Consider the following 21,450-nt stretch of genomic DNA (forward strand, 5'->3'; position numbering starts at 1 on the left):
GTGAACCTAGATGAATTACAATGAAAGAATGAAAGAATAAACCCTAAAAAGGTGAAGAGGAAGCCTCAGCATCCAAGATCCTCCTTCAAAGGGGTGGAAGAGAAAGTGTTTGCTTCGTTCCAGCCAGAGATACCTAACCCTAGGAAACCCTAAAGCTTATGTATCATTCGTAAATTACAAAAAGTCAAGTCCAAGCCCATTAGAGTGCCGCTCAGCGGTGAGTGCGTTACTTGTTTTCTCCCCTCAGCGGCCATTTTGCCCCTCAGCGGACCTCCCGCAAGCTCCTGAGTGCCGCTCAGCGGTAAACTGCCGCTGAGCGGTGACTTCGGCTTCTCCTTTTTGCACTTTTTGTTGTCTTTTCTGATTTCATCTCTCTCCTTCTTCACTTCTTTCACCAAATTCACCTTAAACCTGCACAAAAAACACTGAAATCAAGCATAAACCTGTCCAGCTCTCTTATTTCCAAAATATAAAGAAAAACATGATTTCAAGCTAGTTTCTAAGCGTGAAGGTTGCTTTTAGTGTCAATTTTAATCATAAAAATAACAGTTTTTCAACTGTTATCACAACCCCAAACTTAAAACTTTGCTTGTCCTCAAGCAAATAAGATGTAACTCCATCTTTAAACCAATTCATATGATGGTTCACTTCATTCAAAAATCTTCTTTTCAAGATAAGCAAAAACTTCACTCAAACTTATGACCAAGAGTTCAATCAAGATGTGCACATGCTTTAGTGTTCACAAAGTCATTTAAATTCCAACAAATGCTATTTTCATGAATGATCAATCAATTAAGCATGGATGTTCATGTGTTCATGTGATATTTCCTCACTAAGTCAAGTGTTTCACTCACACTCAAGTGTATAAGAGATGATCACTCATTCACTCTACTATCACAATGTTACATGAATTAACTTTGCCTTTCATTTTACCACAATCAAAAACATTCACAAGCATGCATCATCACAAGGACTTTTCTATGGCTTATAATGTGGCTGGGCTAACAAGAAAATTGGTTTTTCTAGATCACAAAACCTTGAGTTAAGAGAATCATAACAACACAATCATCTTATTCATTCCCAACTTTCTTTTGCCTTTGCATTGAGCTTTACTTCTTTTTCTTTTCTTTTCTTTTTCTTTGCACATTCTTACTTTTTAGCTCTTAGCTCAATGCTTTTCATGTTTTCCCAACAACCCCAAACTTGAACATTTAACAATACCACACAAGATCTTCTACTTAACTCAAGGTAAAGATTTTCAATCAAAGGTTTCAGTGTATATTCAAGGCTAAGGGTTCAAAGGATTGAACACAAAGTGTTCTCTTTTAGTGGGCTAACTTTATGAATTTGGCCAATAAAAAGGTTTTCAACAAATGGCCTTGATCACATGATGCAAAACAAGCAATTGATTCAATCATAGAAAACCTGGGCAAAACCATTCATGCTTTCAAAGTAATAGCATTCAACAATAACAACTCTGGAGCTCAAAATCTCACATAAGCTCATTCACATTTGACATACACATCCTGCTTAATTTCACAATCACAATCATGATATCATGCATTTGTTCACAAAGCTTGTGAATCACCTGTATAAGCATTTTAATGTGCACATCATCTCAACATCAGTTAATCATAAGCATCATTCAGTATTACTTATCACACAATCACAGTTAATAGCAAACCATCACAAGAAACCAGGTTTCAAATAGAATACATCAAACCCTAATCTAAAAAGAAAATACTTACAAAACACTGGGTTGCCTCCCAGTGAGCGCTTGTTTAACGTCACGAGCCTGACCCAAACTTTCAAGGATCAACCAACAACATCATTGTGGAAAATTGTTGCACCTCTCCCCCTAGATAAGGTTTGAGACGTTGACCATTCACCACCCAACTTCTTTGTGGATCAGCAGCAACTGGATTAAATATTTCAATTGCTCCATGCGGATGCACTTCTTTTATCACATATGGTCCTGACCATTTTGACTTCAGCTTCCCAGGAAATATCTTCAATCTTGAATTGAACAATAATACCTGTTGTCCTGGATTGAAAACTCTATTCACCAACTTTCTGTCATGATAAAATTTAATTTTGTCTTTGTAAGCCTTGGATGAATCATATGCATGTAATCGCATTTCTTCAAGCTCCAAAATCTGCCGTCTGCGTGTGCATTTAGTTTCATAAGGATCGAAATTCAAGAATTTCAAAGCCCATAATGCTTTATGCTCCAATTCTACAGGCAAATGGCATGCTTTCCCATAGACTAATTGAAATGGTGATAATCCCATAGACGTCTTCATTGCTGTCCTATAAGCCCAAAGAGCATCATCCAATTTGAGAGACCAATCCTTTCTTGATGAAGTCACTGTTTTTTCCAGGATCCGTTTTATCTCCCTGTTAGATACCTCAGCTTGTCCATTGGTTTGTGGATGATAAGGTGCAGCTACCTTATGTTTTACTCCATAGTGTTTGAGTACTTTCTCTAGCTGATAATTGCAAAAATGAGATCCTCCATCACTGATCAACACTCTTGGAGTGCCAAAACGTGAGAATATCTGCCTCTTCAGGAATTTAATTACCGTGCTAGCATCATTTTTAGGACAAGCTAATGCTTCCACCCATTTACTCACATAATCCACTGCTACCAGAATATATTCATTGTTGAAAGATGGAGGGAAGGGTCCAACAAAGTCAATACCCCAACAATCAAAAACCTCAACCTCTAAAATACCTTGTAAAGGCATCTCATGACGTTTAGTGATTGTCCCTGCTCTTTGACATTTGTCACAATTTTTAGCATGATTATGAGCATCTTTAAACAAAGTTGGCCAATAAAATCCTGATTGAAGGACTTTTGCTGCTGTTCTTTCTCCATTAAAATGTCCTCCATAAGGTGAATCATGACAATGCCAGAGAATTCCTTCTGCTTCTTCATTTGTAACACATCTCCTCAGAAGATTATCTGCTCCAATTTTGAACAAATAAGGATCATCCCAAACAAACTGCTTGGCATCATGCAAAAATTTCTTTCTTTGTTGCCAAGTTAAGTCTTCCGGCATGACCCTTGCAGCTTTGAAATTAGCCATATCAGCAAACCAGGGTCTCTGCTGAATATACATAGTGATTCATCTGAAAAAGATTCCCAGATTTCAGACTCCTTGCTAGTGACTTCATTATTGACTAACCGTGACAAATGATCAGCAATTAAGTTTTCACTTCCTTTCTTATCACGGATGTCTACATCAAATTCTTGCAATAGTAAAACCCATCTAATCAGACGTGGCTTAGAATCTGGTTTTGTCAACAAATATTTGATAGCTGCATGATCTGTATAGACAGTTACCTTGGACCCAATAGATAAGGTCTAAATTTCTCTAGAGCATACACAATAGCAAGAAATTCTTTCTCGGTTGTAGCATAATTCAATTGAGCATCATTCAGAACCTTGCTAGCATAATAAATTGGATGAAACTTTTGTTCTTTCCGCTGGCCAAGGACAACTCCTATTGCATAATCACTTGCATCACACATTAATTCAAAGTTTTGATTCCAATCTGGTGCTACAATTACTGGAGCTGACACTAACTTCTTCTTCAATATGTCAAAAGCTTTCAAACAATCTTCATTCATCACAAAAGGTGCATCCTTCATCAAAAGATTACTCAATGGTTTAGCAATTTTGAGAAATCCTTGATAAATCTTCTATAAAACCCAGCATGACCAAGAAAACTTCTAATCCCCTTTACATTTGTTGGTGGAGGTAGTTTCTCAATGACTTCTACTTTAGCTTTGTCTACCTCAATTCCTTTAGCAGAGATTTTATGCCCCAATACAATTCCTTCAGTTACCATGAAATGACATTTTTCCCAATTCAAAACAAGATTTGTCTGAACACATCTTTTGAGGACAGTGTTCAAATTAGCCAAACATCTTTGGAAAGAATTTCCAAAAACTGAGAAATCATCCATGAATACTTCAATGCATTTTTCTAAAAGATCCGCAAAAATTGCCTGCATACACCTCTGAAACGTAGCTGGAGCATTACATAATCCAAAAGGCATCTTTCTATACGCAAAGATACCAAAAGGACAAGTAAAAGCCGTCTTCTCCTGGTCTTTTGGATCCACCACAATTTGATTATATCCAGAATATCCATCTAGAAAACAATAGAAAGCCTGCTCTGATAATCTTTCTAGCATCTGATCCATGAAAGGAAGAGGAAAATGATCTTTCCTAGTAGCTTTATTCAGCTTCCTGTAATCAATGCACATACGCCAACCAGTAACTGTCCTAGTAGGGATAAGTTCATTCTTATCATTATAAATTACTGTCATCCCACCTTTCTTTGGAACCACCTGTACTGGACTCACCCATTCACTGTCAGAGATTGGATAGATGATACCAGCTTCTAACAGTTTCAACACTTCTTTTCTGACAACCTCCTTCATAACCGGATTTAACCTTCTCTGTGGTTGAGCACTTGGTTTATAATCTTCTTCCATAAAAATTTTGTGCATGCAGTAAGTTGGGCTAATACCTTTGAGATCTGATATTGACCACCCAATTGCTTCTTTGTTGGCTTTCAGAATTTCTATCAATTGCTCTTCTTCTTGTAGAGATAAAGAGTTATTGATGATGACTAGCTTTGTTCCATCTTCTTCTAGAAACACATATTTCAGATGTGATGGCAATCTTTTTAATTCTGGTGTCTGTGTTTTGACTGTTTCTTCCTTATCAATTATTTCAAATATTGGATCTTCCTCTGGACTCTTTTTCAATGTTTCCAAGTCCATCAGACATTCATCAATCAATTTCTCTTCTTCTTCATCTAAATCTTCACATGCCTCAATGAGAGTTTTTTCCAATGGAGAAATATTTCGCACCATCCTTTCTTGTACCATACAAACTTCGTCAAGTTCATCAAATTGAAAGCATGCTTTGTCATCATTTGGATATGTCATGGCCTTGGATACGTCAAAAGTGACTTCTTCATCGTCAACTCTCAATTTAAGCTTACCATTCTCTACATCAATCAAAACTCTAGCAGTCTTCATAAAAGGTCTCCCAAGAATAAGAGGAACATCACTAGTTCCTTCCATCTCCATCACAATAAAATCCACTGGGAATACAAATTTGTCAACCTTCACTAGAACATCTTCAACCACTCCATATGGATACTTAAGAGATCTGTCCGCCAATGGAAGAGCCATTCTGGTTGGTTTAATTTCTAGCCCCTGAATTGTTCTGCACATGGATAGCGGCATTAGATTAATGCTAGCTCCCAAATCAATCAGTGCTCTTCCAACTTTCACATCTCCTATGGTGCATGGAATAGTGAAGCTTCCTGGATCTTTAAGTTTAGGAGGTAGTTTCTGTATGATTGCACTGCAGTTGCCCTGTATATTGATAGTTTCCTTCTCAATATACTTGTGTTTCTTTGTGAGGAGTTCCTTTAAAAATTTCGCATATGCTGGCATCTGTTGCAATGCTTCAGAGAATGGTATAGTGATCTCCAACTTCTTAAACAATTCCATGAATCTTTCCAACTGCTTTTCTTTCTCCTTCCTTGAATAACTCTTTGGATAAGGAAGTGGCTTTTCATACTCCTTTTCTTTCTGTCTCTCCTCTCTCTCTTCTCTCTGTTTTTTTTCTCTCCTCTCCTCTTCTTCTTTTTTTTCCTTTTCTCTCTCTCAACTCTTTCTTTCCACTCACATGTTTCTTTTTCACTCTCACTCTCATTTTCTTTTCTTCTCTTTCTTTTTGTCTCTCCTCTAACACTCTACCACTTCTAGTCACAACAGTTTTACACTCCTTTCCAAGATTATCATGTTTCATCTCGTCAACTATTCTCTCAACATAAACCTCCATTTTTTTAAATGCAACATCCACATTATGACAATAAGACGCATTCGTCTTCAAGAATCTTTGGAAAGTCTCTTCAAGCTTTGCTGTTTTCTCAACTGGAGTAAATTGCATCTGCCATTTTGGTTGTTGCACTTGAACCATTGAGACCTGTTGTATTTCCTGTGGTATTTGAGAAAGTTTCATAGTTACTTCTTCAAGCTGTTGAGAGATAATTCTATTTTGAATAAGCAAAGCCTCATTTAATTGTAACAACTCCTTCTGACTAAAATCTCCTTTTTCAATGTTGAGTTCATTGTCATTAGTAGCCATATTTTCAATAATTTCAGTTGCTTCCTCTGGAGTTTTCCATTTAATGTTTCCTCCTGCTGAGGCATGAAGCATCATCTTAGCTTGTGAACCAAGACCTCCAAGGAAAGTTAGGACTACTTCTTCTTCTTTGAAGCCATGTGATGAAGTTGCTCCAGCAGAGTTGTGGTTTGAAGGCAGTAGAATGATGAATGGAATCATGAGCAGAGTTGCATATAGATCACCAGATGCAGTGGCAGCGGAAAGAAGTGAGGTTTAACAACAGTGGCAGTGTGAATTTAGTGGCTGCAGAGATGGAGGAAGAGCTCTATGATGAGTGGATTTTCTAACTCAGAAGGCCTTCACTGGAAGGAAGCTAGAAGGAGAAGAAAAGCTCAATAATAGGTGACTTTTGGAAGAGTTCTGGTTGCTGGAAAATGCATCAGCATAATAAAACTCAATGTATTCAAAAGTGAGCTACAAGCTTTGCTTATGAGATTTTATAGATCAATCTCAAAGCTTAAGCAAGCCTTTACACGTTTCTTTTTAGATCTGAAATGCTAACCATGTGCTAAATGTGTGGCTTCTAGAAAGCCTTATGAAACACGTGAGTTTTACATGTGGAGAGAAAAACTTTACTAATGCCACCCCTTAGAAGGATAAGCACACCCCTTCTTGTGTGGAAATGTCCATTTTACCCTTCTCCATGTTTTGGCAAATTTGTAACATCTTCTTGTTCTCCAATTTTCCATCCAAAAATAGCAAATAGTATTTGACCTTGGGGAGAATACTCATCTTGGAGTTTTTTGGCCATCCCTCTTGTGATGGGTCCTATGGTGCTAGACCTTCTTGTATCATCCCCTCCCTCTTGAGAAGGATTTGTCCTCAAATCCAAAAGGTCTTCATCTTCACTATCAAATCCTGAAAAAGGTTTAAGATCAGATACATTGAAAGTAGCATGAACACCATATTCAGGAGGAAGATCAAGTTGATATGCATTGTTATTAATCCTCCTTATCACTCTAAAAGGGCCATCTCCTCTAGGATTGAGTTTGGATTTTCTTAGTTGAGGAAATCTTTCCTTTCTAAGATGAACCCAAACTAGATCACCTTCATTGAAGATTAACTCTTTCTTGCCCTTGTTGTGTTGCTTGGCATATTTCTCATTTTGTTGTTGAATTTGATTTTTAACCTTGTGATGTAATTCTTTGATAAACTTAGATTTAGATACCCCATCTTGATGAACAAAATCAATAGAATTTGGAAGGGGTATTAAATCCATGGGTGTCAAAGGATTAAAACCATAAACAACTTCAAAAGGAGACAATTTAGTAGTTCCATGAACTACTCTATTGTAGGCAAACTCAACATGAGGCAGGTACTCATCCCAAGATTTGTGATTTCCTTTAAGAACTACCCTTAGTAAAGTGGAAAGAGATCTATTGACTACTTCAGTTTGACCATCTGTTTGAGGATGGCAAGTAGTAGAAAAAGATAACTTAGTCCCTAATCTAGACCATAAGGTCCGCCAAAAGTGACTAAGAAATTTTGTATCTCTATCCGAAACTATTACCTTAGGTAACCCATGAAGTTTAACCACATCTCTAAAGAATAACTTTGCAATGTTGCTTGCATCATCTACTTTGTGGCAAGGTATAAAATGAGCCATTTTGCTAAATCTATCTACCACCACAAAGATAGAATCAAAACCCCTAGAAGTTTTGGGAAGACCTAACACAAAATCCATACTTATCTCTTCCCAAGGGGTGGAAGCAACATTCAAAGGAGTATACAGTCCATGAGGCATTGATTTAGATTTAGATTCTAAACAAGTTATACACTTAAAGCAATGCCTTTGAACATCCCTTCTCATGTGAGGCCAAAAGAATTTTTCTTTCAACATGCCAAGGGTCTTTTCTACCCCAAAATGTCCCATTAATCCTCCCTCATGTGTCTCTTTAACAAGGAGTTTTCTATGAGAACCTTGAGGAATGCAAATTTTTCCTTCTTTAAAAAGATATCCTTCTTTCACATAGAATCCTCCTTGAGGTTTATTGAGACATTCCTCATAGATATGAGCAAAATCAAGATCTTGTGAATATAATTCAAGAATGTTATTAAATCCAAGAATTTGAGCTCCCAATGTGGCGAATAGATTAATTTTTCTTGACAAAGCATCAGCCACCACATTGGATTTTCCTTTCTTGTATTTAATAACATAAGTGAATTGTTCAATGAATTCCAACCACTTAGCATGCCTCTTTTGTAACTTGTGTTGACTCTTCAAATACTTAAGTGATTCATGATCACTATGAATGATAAACTCCTTGGCAACAAGGTAATGTTCCCAAGTTTGAAGAGCCCTCACAAGTGCATAGAGTTCTTTGTCATAGGTGGGCTAATTACAAGAGGCACCATGAAGTTTTTCACTAAAGTATGCAATTGGGTGTCCTTCTTGTAATAATACTGCACCTATGCCAAATCCTGAAGCATCACATTCTAGCTCAAAAGTTTTGGAAAAATTTGGCAAAGCTAGAATGGGTGCTTGTGTGAGCTTCTCTTTGAGTAGCTCAAAAGCTTTTTGTTGTTTATCCCCCCAATGGAATGTAACATCTTTTTTCACCAACTCATTGAGGGGTGAAGCAAGACTAGAGAAGTTAGGAACAAATCTTCTGTAAAAGCTTGCCAACCCATGGAAGCTCCTTACTTCTCCTACATTCTTTGGAGGAGGCCAATCTTGGATGGCCTTTATTTTTTCTGGGTCCACATGAACCCCATTTTTGGTGACCACAAATCCAAGAAATATGACACTATCAACACAAAAGGTACACTTGTCAAAGTTTGCAAACAATTTGTGTGTTCTAAGAATTGTTAAAACAACTCTTAAATGATTTTCATGAGTTTGCAAATTTTGACTATATACCAAGATGTCATCAAAGTAAACAACTACAAACTTCCCAATGCAATCCCTAAGGACATGATTCATAAGTCTCATGAATGTGCTTGGAGCATTTGTAAGACCAAAAGGCATAACTAGCCATTCATATAATCCAAACTTGGTCTTAAAGGCAGTTTTCCATTCATCACCTTCTTTAATTCTTATTTGGTGATAGCCACTTTTTAAATCTACCTTTGAAAATATTTGTGCTCCATGCAATTCATCCAACATATCATCAAGCCTAGGAATGGGATGTCTATACTTGATTGTGATGTTGTTGATAGCTCTACAATCACAACACATGCGCCACTTCCCATCTTTTTTTGGTACAAGTAACACTGGTACAGCACAGGGACTTAGACTCTTTTGAACTAAGCCTTTATCTAGCAACTCTTGGACTTGTGTCTCAATCTCCTTAGTTTCTTGGGGATTTGTCCTATAGGCTGGCCTATTAGGAAGAACTGCCCCTGGAATGAAATCAATTTGATGTTCAATTCCTCTTATGGGTGGAAGCCCTTTTGGAATTTCTTGTGGGAATAGATCATCAAATTCTTTCAAAAGTTTTTGAATGGATGGAGAAAGAGTTGAAGTCTTTGAATCACTAGATGTGCATGTAAGTGTCCCTTGACAAAGAAGAAGATATGAAGGTTGCTCAACTTGAAGTGTATTGATTAAAGTCTTTTTGTTTAAAAGGACTTCATGTTGAGTGACCTTAGGTGGCACACTTGTTTCTATACCTCCCTTTCTTTTTGACTTTTTCTTTTGCTCATGTTCTTGCTTTCTTAAAATCTTCATTTGTGCTTGATCCTTAGCCACTTGGGTAGGAGTCAAAGGATGAAGCACAAACTTCTTGTCCTTTTGATGGATAGTGATGGTATTGGTTAGACCATGATGGATAGTTTGATGATCAAATTGCCATGGTCTCCCCAATAACACATGACATGCTTCCATGGGAACTATATCACATAAAACTTCATCTTTGAAGTTCCCAATGGAAAATGCCAACTTCACTTGATTCTTGACTATTATATCCCCATCTTCATTTAGCCAATGAAGTTTATAAGGTTTTGGATGGGGTATAATATCAAGTTTCAACTTCTCAACCAACCTTGTGCTACAACAATTGCAACAAGACCCACTATCAACAATGAGAGAACAATGATTTTCCTGAATTTTACATCTTGTGTGAAAGATGTTCTCTCTTTGTGATATATGTTCAAGACTTGGTTGGTTGCTAAGTATCCTTCTCACCATGAGAAGTTGTCCATCATCAGCATATATTTCCTCTTCCCTCTCTTCTTCCTCACTCTCACTTGTACTAGTTGGGGTGTCACTTTCACTACTATAAATGTCCTTGCCTTTCAAAATAATGTTTCTTTTTGTAGGACATTGAGTAGCTACATGACCCCTTCCTAGACATTTGAAGCATTTGATTTCACTTGTTCTTGTGTGTGAGGGTGTCTCTTTCTTGGGTCTCTCTTCTATTTTGGCTAGAGGTTTAAATGGCTCTTTTTCTTTAAAAATTTTCTTTTCAAAAGTAGGTTGAACTTGAATTCTTTTAGAAGAAGATTTTCTCAAGTTTTGTTGTTCTACCTTTATACACATTTGAACAAGATCATTCAAATCTCTATAAGGTAGAAGTTCAACCCTATCTCTTATGTCAAAATTGAGCCCACTTAAAAATCTAGCTAAAGTAGTTTCTGGACCTTCTACTATGCCTGCCCTCATCATATACAACTCCATCTTTTGTCTATATTCCTCAACTGTCATAGACCTTTGTTGTAACCTTTGGAGTTTATCCATGAGTTCTCTATTGTAGTAGGAGGGAATGTGTCTCCTCCTAAGGGCAGACTTGAGATCATTCCAATAGTGGATGGGAGGGGCTTGATGTCTAAGCCTCTCTTGGACCAAGGCGGTCCACCAATACATTGCATACCCTTGAAAACTTAGGGTAGCTAGAGAGACCTTCCTCTCTTCACTCACTTGATGGCATTCAAACAATTGTTCTACCTTCATCTCCCAATCAAGATAAGCCTCTACATTGTCCTTCCCATGGAAGTGAGGCAACACCACATTGACTTCTTTAGGGGGTGGGGGGCATGAGAATTTCTCCTATGCCTTCTAGAAGTAGAAGGCTGATGAGGGTAATAATCACCCAAACTCATAGACATCCCTCCCTCTTGAGAGTTTTCACTCTGGCTTCCCCTAGACTTACTTTTCCTTATCATTCTCAACTCATCTTGAATAACAGCATTTTGAAGCTCTCTATTGACTTTCTCTTCATTCATTTCTCTTCTCATTTCCTTGAATTCATTAACTAAAGTTTGAAGAGAAAAATGTTCTTTTTCACTATCACTAATCCTAGGAGAATGCCTTCTAGACATTATGATGGACTTAAATGTTACTCTTGAAGTAAAGACTAGAGCTTTTCACTTGAAAGCAATATTCCAGGTAAGGGAGGTGATTCACTAGGAATGCTTAAGTACCAAGCCTTATCCTTGCCAAATATGCTTCTAGTTACTTACTAGAGTCCTTAGATCAAAATCACTCTTAAATCCACTTAAGTCTTAAAGACAACAAAGAAAACACAAAGCCAAGGAAAGACACAGCCTAACTCTAAATTCGGACCCCTAAGAGAGCTTCCTATTCGCACAAGATATATGCTATCTAGTTGAGAATGGGACAAGCAATTAAAGTGAGGTCTCCTAGGTGAGGCTTAGATTTTGGATCTAAGACACACTCACCGTCTACCAATTTTAAAATGATGAGACTTTAAGTCAAGTTACAAATGAGGGAAGAGCACTTGTGAACTCTAGCACCTCACTTGTTTGGATTTGGAACTTACAACCAAAGAAAACCAATGGAAATTACAAAGAAATTTGGTAAATTGTAAGAAAAAATGCGAAATGGCTAAGGGAAAGATGTGTGCAGCTTTGGCTTCTCAAAAACAAAGAGTAAACTATGCTTAATTCACTCCAATCCTCTCAGCTGCAAGTGAATTATGTTGCTGTTGCAGCAACCAGTTTGATGCAGACCAGTGAAAATATGATTCTGCAGCACCAAAAATCAGCCCCAATGTTGATCTTTTCTTGCTCCAATCCACTCCCTAAGATGCTACCAGTGTTGTAGGACCACCTGAGATGATTCTGCACCCAGCAAAGAGCTCATACAGACCACCAATAATCAATTGTTAAGCCAGAAAATCAACACTGCTGCTGTCAAAAATTGTTAAACCAGAATGCACAACTGTAGTTTTATCAAACAGCTTATGTGCAGGATTTTCAAACAACTTAAATCAATCAATTAATCGGTTTCCAATGACTGGTGGCACTCAAAATGAACTTAGGAAAGGCTCTAGAGTAGATTTGAAAAGCAAGAAACAAGATAAGTTGCAGCTTTGATCAATTTCGAAACCAAATGTAAACTAGGCAAAGTGTTTGATAAAATGCCTAGAAGAAAGCTGAAAAAAATGTGCATCAGATTTTAAATTTTGCTTGGCACTGGTTCACACAGCTTTTTACAATGCAGTTTATGGTAAGATTTGAATTGTGCACTTCTTTTAATTCAATTGAACCAAGCTTTTGCTACCAATTCTGAACTAAATTTGATGCAGTAATTCAATCAAGCTTTCAAATTAAAATTCTGCAACTATACCAGAAAAAGATGCTTAAAAAATTGGTGGTTTGAATGGTCATTTTGCACAAACAAATCTGGACTCTTAATTTTATGATTTGAGCAAATTTGTTTTACCAAATATGACTTGTGCAAACTGCCAGCAGAGGCTAAATGCTTTTAAATCAAAATTTGACTATTGCAGTTGCTATTTCACACCAAATTTGGCCAATTCACCATCCAATTTTTAAGCAAAAGAATCAAACTGATATGTAATCAATTAAAATGACTCTAGGACAGCAAATCAAACTTAAACAAGACTCTAGGAATGACTGAAAAGATGTCCAAATATGAATTCTAATCTGGACAGATTCAAAATCATAAAAAAACAGAACAAAAGACATTCATTCAAGAGAAACACTGCAGATCGGTCCAACTGCTGTATCAATTGATTTCTGGATTATACAAAATGATGCAACCAGATTTATTGTCTTAGACAATTCATTGTTCAAATGGTATGCACTCATTATAATTGCATTACATCAACACAGCCAGGAATGATGTTTCTATATAGTGCAGTTTTCAGAAAAAATGAAAAATCAGGTTTGAACCAGATTTGAATATACATCAATTGGCACCGTACTGTGATGGATTTCAAGATACACTGAGCTCTTTAATCATTGCTCATCTGATGTGTTTCTATTGAAAATCCAGTCAACACAGCAGAATTATCCCAAACCAGTTTCAACTTAGAAATTTGACAAATATAAACCAAAACACATTACTGGACATGACAGCATTAGATTTCCAAATTAAAAGACTCAAAGCAATGGAATGAACCGATTAAAATGATTAACAATAAAGCAATTAAAAGCTGGAACAAAGAAATCAAACATTGGAATCTACTGGAATTAAAATTTCAATGAAACAGTGTGCACAAAATGAAGACACGCAGGGAGTGTTGATGACATAATGGAATGAAGAAAAAAATTGACTTAGCTGGAACGTGATGCAGAACCAAGGCTCTGATACCACTTGATGAAGTTGCTCCAGCAGAGTTGTGGTTTGAAGGCAGTAGAATGATGAATGGAATCATGAGCAGAGTTGCATATAGATCACCAGATGCAGTGGCAGCGGAAAGAAGTGAGGTTTAACAGCAGTGGCAGTGTGAATTTAGTGGCTGCAGAGATGGAGGAAGAGCTCTATGATGAGTGGATTTTCTAACTCAGAAGGCCTTCACTGGAAGGAAGCTAGAAGGAGAAGAAAAGCTCAATAATAGGTGACTTTTGGAAGAGTTCTGGTTGCTGGAAAATGCATCAGCATAATAAAACTCAATGTATTCAAAAGTGAGCTACAAGCTTTGCTTATGAGATTTTATAGATCAATCTCAAAGCTTAAGCAAGCCTTTACACGTTTCTTTTTAGATCTGAAATGCTAACCATGTGCTAAATGTGTGGCTTCTAGAAAGCCTTATGAAACACGTGAGTTTTACATGTGGAGAGAAAAACTTTACTAATGCCACCCCTTAGAAGGATAAGCACACCCCTTCTTGTGTGGAAATGTCCATTTTACCCTTCTCCATGTTTTGGCAAATTTGTAACATCTTCTTGTTCTCCAATTTTCCATCCAAAAATAGCAAATAGTATTTGACCTTGGGGAGAATACTCATCTTGGAGTTTTTTGGCCATCCCTCTTGTGATGGGTCCTATGGTGCTAGACCTTCTTGTATCACCATGCGTGGGTGTTTTTCTTAGCAGACTTTTGTATCTATCCCATGCATGCCCCAGTGATTCTTCCATGCCCTGCTTAAATGAAGATATCTCTTGCTTGCCTTTTGTCACCTTTGATTGTGGAAAGTACTTGTTCAAAAACTTTGTTACCACTGCTTCCCACTCTGTGAAACTTCCTTCTGGAAAAGAGTTCAACCAAAGCTTAGCATTGCCTCCCAATGAGAAATGAAACAAACTAAGTTTGATTGCTTCGTCTGGCACCCCATTGATTTTCACTGTGTTGCAAATTTCATTAAATGTAGTAAGGTGCTCATATGGGCTTTCATGAGATAACCCATTGAATTGATTACTCTTCACCAGTTGGATCAATGCTGGTTTGACCTCCATATTGGCTGCATTGACTCTAGGTCTAGCTATGCTGTTAAAATGTTGAGGTCTAGCTACATTGGTGTAATCAGCAAGAGTTCTTCTGATATTATTATTCTCCATATTTTCTGTGCTATTGTCAGAACTTTGTGGTCATGGTTGCAACAGAGTTTCCGGAGGAGGGAAAAGTTCTCTAGATGTTCTGATTCTTCTCCTCCGTCTACTGTCTTCTAATCCTTCAAGCAGCGGTTCTGTTGTTTTCTTGCTCCTAGTTCGAATTGCCTCCTGCATACACAAGAACACAAAACCCTAGAAGATTTGGTTAGCACAAAAAGATATAAAAGAAAATATAAGATTCAGAAAATAAAGACAGAAAACAGAAAAACAGAAAACAAAAAAAAAAAAAAATAAATTCGAAATTTAAAAATAAAATAAAAAAAATAAGTCAAAGATAATCAATAATCACACAAATTAACCAGTTAAACGACGAGTCCCCGGCAACGGCGCCAAAAACTTGATGGACAAATTTATGAACACCAAATTATGATGTCACAAACTTGTTTTCAATCGGTAAGTATGACCGAATCGTTCAAGTAATAAAACTTGGTAAGACCAAGTATCGTTCTTCCCAAAGGACTCACGACCTAGTTTAGTTATGTGGTTTCTTGATTAACTAAGACTTACAGACGAAATATTCGGGGTTTAAAATGCAAGACAGAAAATAAACATGTATGCATGAATTTTGATCAATGGCAAAAATCAAAAGATAAACACTTTCAATGAAATATAGATATGAATATGTTGTTGGGGTTCAATTTCATCTTATCCACTCTCATATATTTTAAGGAATTCAACAGTCAAATCATCATTGTTAATGCCACTCTCTAATGTACCTTTCCAGAAGGCTTCTCCCTAATCACGAGTTCATACAATTCCTAGCATTCCTAATGATCAGTTCATAAGTACAGGAGCTTAACGACAACCAATATAAAATTGGGAGAAATTCCCCGGATCTAGACTTCCCCGTACGTGCCCGTATCGACAAAACCAATAATCATGCATCGAATGAGTTAAACAATGCAAGCATTAAGCAAAGAGGAAAAACCCTAACTAATGATGAAAGAAAGCATAAGTCTTAATTAAAAGATGTAAAAACAGATTCCATATATGAGAGTTTCACAAGACTACATTGATTCCCCAACAAACATACAGAGTTTAGTTCACCATATTCATGGTGAACCTAGATGAATTACAATGAAAGAATGAAAGAATAAACCCTAAAAAGGTGAAGAGGAAGCCTCAGCATCCAAGATCCTCCTTCAAAGGGGTGGAAGAGAAAGTGTTTGCTTCGTTCCAGCCAGAGATACCTAACCCTAGGAAACCCTAAAGCTTATGTATCATTCGTAAATTACAAAAAGTCAAGTCCAAGCCCATTAGAGTGCCGCTCAGCGGTGAGTGCGTTACTTGTTTTCTCCCCTCAGCGGCCATTTTGCCCCTCAGCGGACCTCCCGCAAGCTCCTGAGTGCCGCTCAGCGGTAAACTGCCGCTGAGCGGTGACTTCGGCTTCTCCTTTTTGCACTTTTTGTTGTCTTTTCTGATTTCATCTCTCTCCTTCTTCACTTCTTTCACCAAATTCACCTTAAACCTGCACAAAAACACTGAAATCAAGCATAAACCTGTCCAGCTCTCTTATTTCCAAAAATATAAAGAAAAACATGATTTCAAGCTAGTTTCTAAGCGTGAAGGTTGCTTTTAGTGTCAATTTTAATCATAAAAATAACAGTTTTTCAACTGTTATCACAACCCCAAACTTAAAACTTTGCTTGTCCTCAAGCAAATAAGATGTAACTCCATCTTTAAACCAATTCATATGATGGTTTACTTCATTCAAAAATCTTCTTTTCAAGATAAGCAAAAACTTCACTCAAACTTATGACCAAGAGTTCAATCAAGATGTGCACATGCTTTAGTGTTCACAAAGTCATTTAAATTCCAACAAATGCTATTTTCATGAATGATCAATCAATTAAGCATGGATGTTCATGTGTTCATGTGATATTTCCTCACTAAGTCAAGTGTTTCACTCACACTCAAGTGTATAAGAGATGATCACTCATTCACTCTACTATCACAATGTTACATGAATTAAATTTGCCTTTCATTTTACCACAATCAAAAACATTCACAAGCATGCATCATCACAAGGACTTTTCTATGGCTTATAATGTGGCTGGGCTAACAAGAAAATTGGTTTTTCTAGATCACAAAACCCTTGAGTTAAGAGAATCATAACAACACAATCATCTTATTCATTCCCAACTTTCTTTTGCCTTTGCATTGAGCTTTACTTCTTTTTCTTTTCTTTTCTTTTTCTTTGCACATTCTTACTTTTTAGCTCTTAGCTCAATGCTTTTCATGTTTTCCCAACAACCCCAAACTTGAACATTTAACAATACCACACAAGATCTTCTACTTAACTCAAGGTAAAGATTTTTCAATCAAAGGTTTCAGTGTATATTCAAGGCTAAGGGTTCAAAAGGATTGAACACAAAGTGTTCTCTTTTAGTGGGCTAACTTTATGAATTTGGCCAATAAAAAGGTTTTCAACAAATGGCCTTGATCACATGATGCAAAACAAGCAATTGATTCAATCATAGAAAACCTGGGCAAAACCATTCATGCTTTCAAAGTATATTCATTAGTGTAGTAATTAAATCCTAATGTGGAGACAGAGAAAAAGACAAAAGAAAAACAGAAACAGTTGAAGACAAAAGTTGACTTGAGATATTCATAATCTGAACTATTCAACATTAATTATTATATGCTTTTCCATCCCTCCAAATATATCACTCTCCTCTTCCAGTCAAGCTACTTTGGCTTTGCCATTCAGGCTACTTTCAAGCTCGATTCGCTACCAGCACGGATACTCACTTAAAAAATATCCGCGGATATTTTAAAATCCACGTATATTTTAAAATTCACGGATATCCATGGATATCTGCGGATACCCACAAATATTTAAAAAAAATATTTTAATAAGTTATTAAAATAAAATTTAAATAGAATTACAAAAAATATATAAAATATAATATAAATTAAATAAAATATAAATTTAAATTCAATTTTAATTAAATTTAATCTTGTAAAATATAAATTAATGTTAATTTTAATTAAATTTAACTTAATAAAATATAAATTAATTTTTTTTATTTTTTGCGGGTAGCGGATATCCACATGTATGAATAGTATAATACTCACACTCGACCCGTTTATAAACCGGTATTAAAATATCCGCTATCCATAAATTACAAATAATAAATATATGTGAATAGCAAATAGCAATTATCCGTCGCGGATTTTTATCCACGGGTGCTGATTTTTTTCCATTACGAACAACAGTGTAACACAAAAGTACAACGTAGTTGAATATTGTTGGAAAATTAAAGACAAATTGAAAGATTGATAATTTATAACTACCTACCACTTCATGTGGCGACTACATCTGGGACCCAGTGGCATCAATTGCTATAATTTTCTTTTCTTCTTCAATCACCCTGTTGACTGATTAGTCGCCCGAACCACAGCATCTGCACGTTGAAGTCAAACCATCTTAGATAATTGGACGCAAGAAATTAGAGGGAATCTTTATGAATGAACTATGAACTACACTTCATTATGTATTTAATCCAAAATCCAAAATCTTAAGATAAGTTGTGGTCCTTCTTATTTATATTTGTTGTTCAAGTGGTTCATTTCTATGCAACTTGCAACTCCTACTCATACTCATTCAACCCAGAAAAGTAAAACCACTTGCATCACGCGTTCCTATATATATAAGGTTATGCTTGGCACATGAGACACAAACCAACGCCAACTATTTATTCTAGTGTCTTCTTTAACTCTTCTTCCTCCATTCTGCCGTGCTTCCTTCTTGTTCGCAAATAATGACGGTGATCAATGGAAATAATTGTGTGAGGATTGAACGAAGGGCACTTGAAGCGCCCAAAAATTTGATGGAGGTAATCCTCATATTAGCAGAAGCCATATTGTTGTTTTTTAACACCGAGAGACGCTACATCTTCAACTTGCCCAGAGCCATCGCTCACGCAGTGTTGGATAAGGTGCTTCCCTAGTTCTTACCAATTATCCAGTTATGTTGGGGTTCTTTAAATAGTTTCTTTTTGTTGAAAGAGGTTTTGCTTATTTTATGTAGGGTAAGAAAACGATTGGAAGTGAATGCCGAGAAAGAAGTGATTGTGCAGAAGTGAAAGACCATCACATTTTAAAGGAGTTGTATGAGTTGAAGAGATTGTTGATATGTACCATGTTTTGCAGCAGACGAAAAATCTTTCCGGAATTTCTATTTGGTGAAGGATTCGATGAGGAGGATATCCTCTCTAGGGAGAGAAGATCTAGGGTACCTTCATTAATAATTACTAGTAATATTGTTGACGAATTTTTGTTTGGCCATTTGAACTCAAATGAATTTTGCATTTCAGATTCTGAAGCCTGCTTTCACGGTTATACGTGATAAAAAATCAGAATGTTTACTCGTGTTCATCCGTGGGACTCGTTGCATTAAAGACACTCTCACAAATGCACTGTGTGCTCCTGTCTCTTTCAATCACAACATGGTTTCAGGACATGCACACCGTGGTATGGATGCTGCAGCTTCTTGGATTAGAGATCTTTGCATTCCTGTACTACTTAAAAATCTTCATCAATACCCCCACTTCAAAATCAAGGTATTTGTTAGTGTTACTTACTATGTTTTTCAATATAATACTAATTATAATAATATATATTTCCATATATATATATAGATCGTGGGACACTCGCTAGGTGGTGGTACTGCTGCACTGTTGACTTATAAGCTTAGAGAAATTCAACAATTGTCTTCAACAACTTGTGTAACATTTGGCCCAGGTATACACACTTCTTTAATTAACATATGTTCAGTTGAGTAACTAATTAAATATGGTTTTATATTAGAATTGGAATAATTACATGATCTTTTGTATTAATAACGTTAAGTAATTTTTGCAGCTGCCTGTATGACCTTGGAGTTGGCTGAGTTCGGAAAATCCTTTATCACTTCCATTGTAAATGGTTCTGACATAGTGCCAACACTGTCAGCTTCTTCTGTTCATGATTTCATTGCTGAGGTAACAACCTACAATATTTATTGTAACTGGTTGATTTCTCATGATGATTTACCGTAGAAAATGTTTCATTCTTTGCAGAATTGTAAGCTTTTATTATTAGGTATTGATCGAATAATTTACAGGGTCGGAATAAGGATAAAAACATCTCAAGCGCAGTTGGAACTCGCATAACTTTTGCCAAAGCCATTGCAGAACATGCAGTAAACTATTGCACCGAGGTAGCTTCAAGCTCCGTTCTTTATAATATGTATTTAAAATTGAAATCTCAGTCTGTGTTGTATAGGTATTCACTAGACACTAACGAGAGTTTACAGTTAATTGATTCGGTGATGTTATTAATTATCTTATACAACATTGATCCTTCTCTGTGCCTAAAGGTTGTGAAGAAGCATAAACACTCATTGTTACCGTGGTCCCAACGTGAGAACATTCACCCATTGTCAGATAACTTGGTTGAAGCTTCTGGATTTTCTGAGACAAGTTTTGAACCTATTTTAAGTGAAGAGCACTTACTCATAGAATCTATTGATGATGATGAATACGATTCTTGCAGTGAAGGATCTGACAATGATGACTCAGATGATGATGAAGAGAAATTGTTGAATCAAATGGGGAATCTTGAATTGGGAAAATGTACTAAGGAGAAAGATATCACTGAAGAAGACAGTGTTAGTCAAGATACAACATCAGCTAGGCGACGTCTTTATCCACCAGGCAGGATCATGCATATCACTTCACAGATGTCTGAAGATTCGAACTCAAACCACAGTGATGCTGATGACAAACATGTCTGCTTATATCAAACGCCTACACAGCTGTATGGAAAACTCAGATTTTCAAGAGGGATGATACGGGATCATCCCACGAAAAAGTATCTGAAGAAGTTGCAACAATTAATCAATAAACTAGAGAAGGAATGATTCAAATATCGTGGAGGATTAAGTCACATTGTTAAATTTGCTTCTTTAGAAATTCAGGATACTAAAATTGTAAAAATAATTAGCTTACATTGTTTCTTTGTGTTGGTGTTTACCTTTTATAATTGTATATTATACGTGAGTACAGATAATATAAGTAATAATATATATATACTAATAAGTTTATAATATTTGTTAATTCGTTACACAACACGCAGTTCATATTTATGCTCATGCACCCCATATAGTGTTTCACAAAATATATTTAATATACAATTTAAATGTAATTTATATTAAAGTGAGAAGAAAAAGTCAATGACGAACTCTTACATAAATTTAATATATCCATTCTAAGTGGATTATAAGGTAATTAAAGCATTAATTAAAAATTAAAAATGATAACGAGAAACATAAAATAAAAATTAAAAATATATAGTCAGATAAGTCTATTCTAATTAAAGCATTAATTTTGAAAAGTAAATTAATGACTATTTGTTAAGTGTGACATTATGATAAATAGGTTCATGAATTATTTCAAGTTTACTTGTTTGTTTATAGATGATTTTTGT

At 36.2% G+C, this 21,450-nt stretch overlaps 1 protein-coding gene across 1 annotated transcript; it reads left to right on the forward strand.

The window, feature by feature from the left end:
* The first annotated feature begins 18,575 nt into the window (after positions 1-18,575).
* Positions 18,576-21,072, forward strand: LOC124848747 (uncharacterized). The gene is made up of 7 exons (XM_047326517.2): positions 18,576-18,920; positions 19,013-19,216; positions 19,299-19,544; positions 19,623-19,725; positions 19,846-19,964; positions 20,087-20,182; positions 20,342-21,072. Exons 1-7 carry the CDS (start codon positions 18,744-18,746, stop codon positions 20,882-20,884), a joined length of 1,488 nt encoding a protein of 495 aa, XP_047182473.1. The 5' UTR covers positions 18,576-18,743; the 3' UTR covers positions 20,885-21,072.
* The last annotated feature ends 378 nt before the right edge of the window (positions 21,073-21,450 follow it).

Source organism: Vigna umbellata, chromosome 10, assembly GCF_029865625.1.
Source record: "Vigna umbellata cultivar VRB3 chromosome 10, Vumbellata_1.0, whole genome shotgun sequence".
Classification (NCBI taxonomy): domain Eukaryota; kingdom Viridiplantae; phylum Streptophyta; class Magnoliopsida; order Fabales; family Fabaceae; genus Vigna; species Vigna umbellata.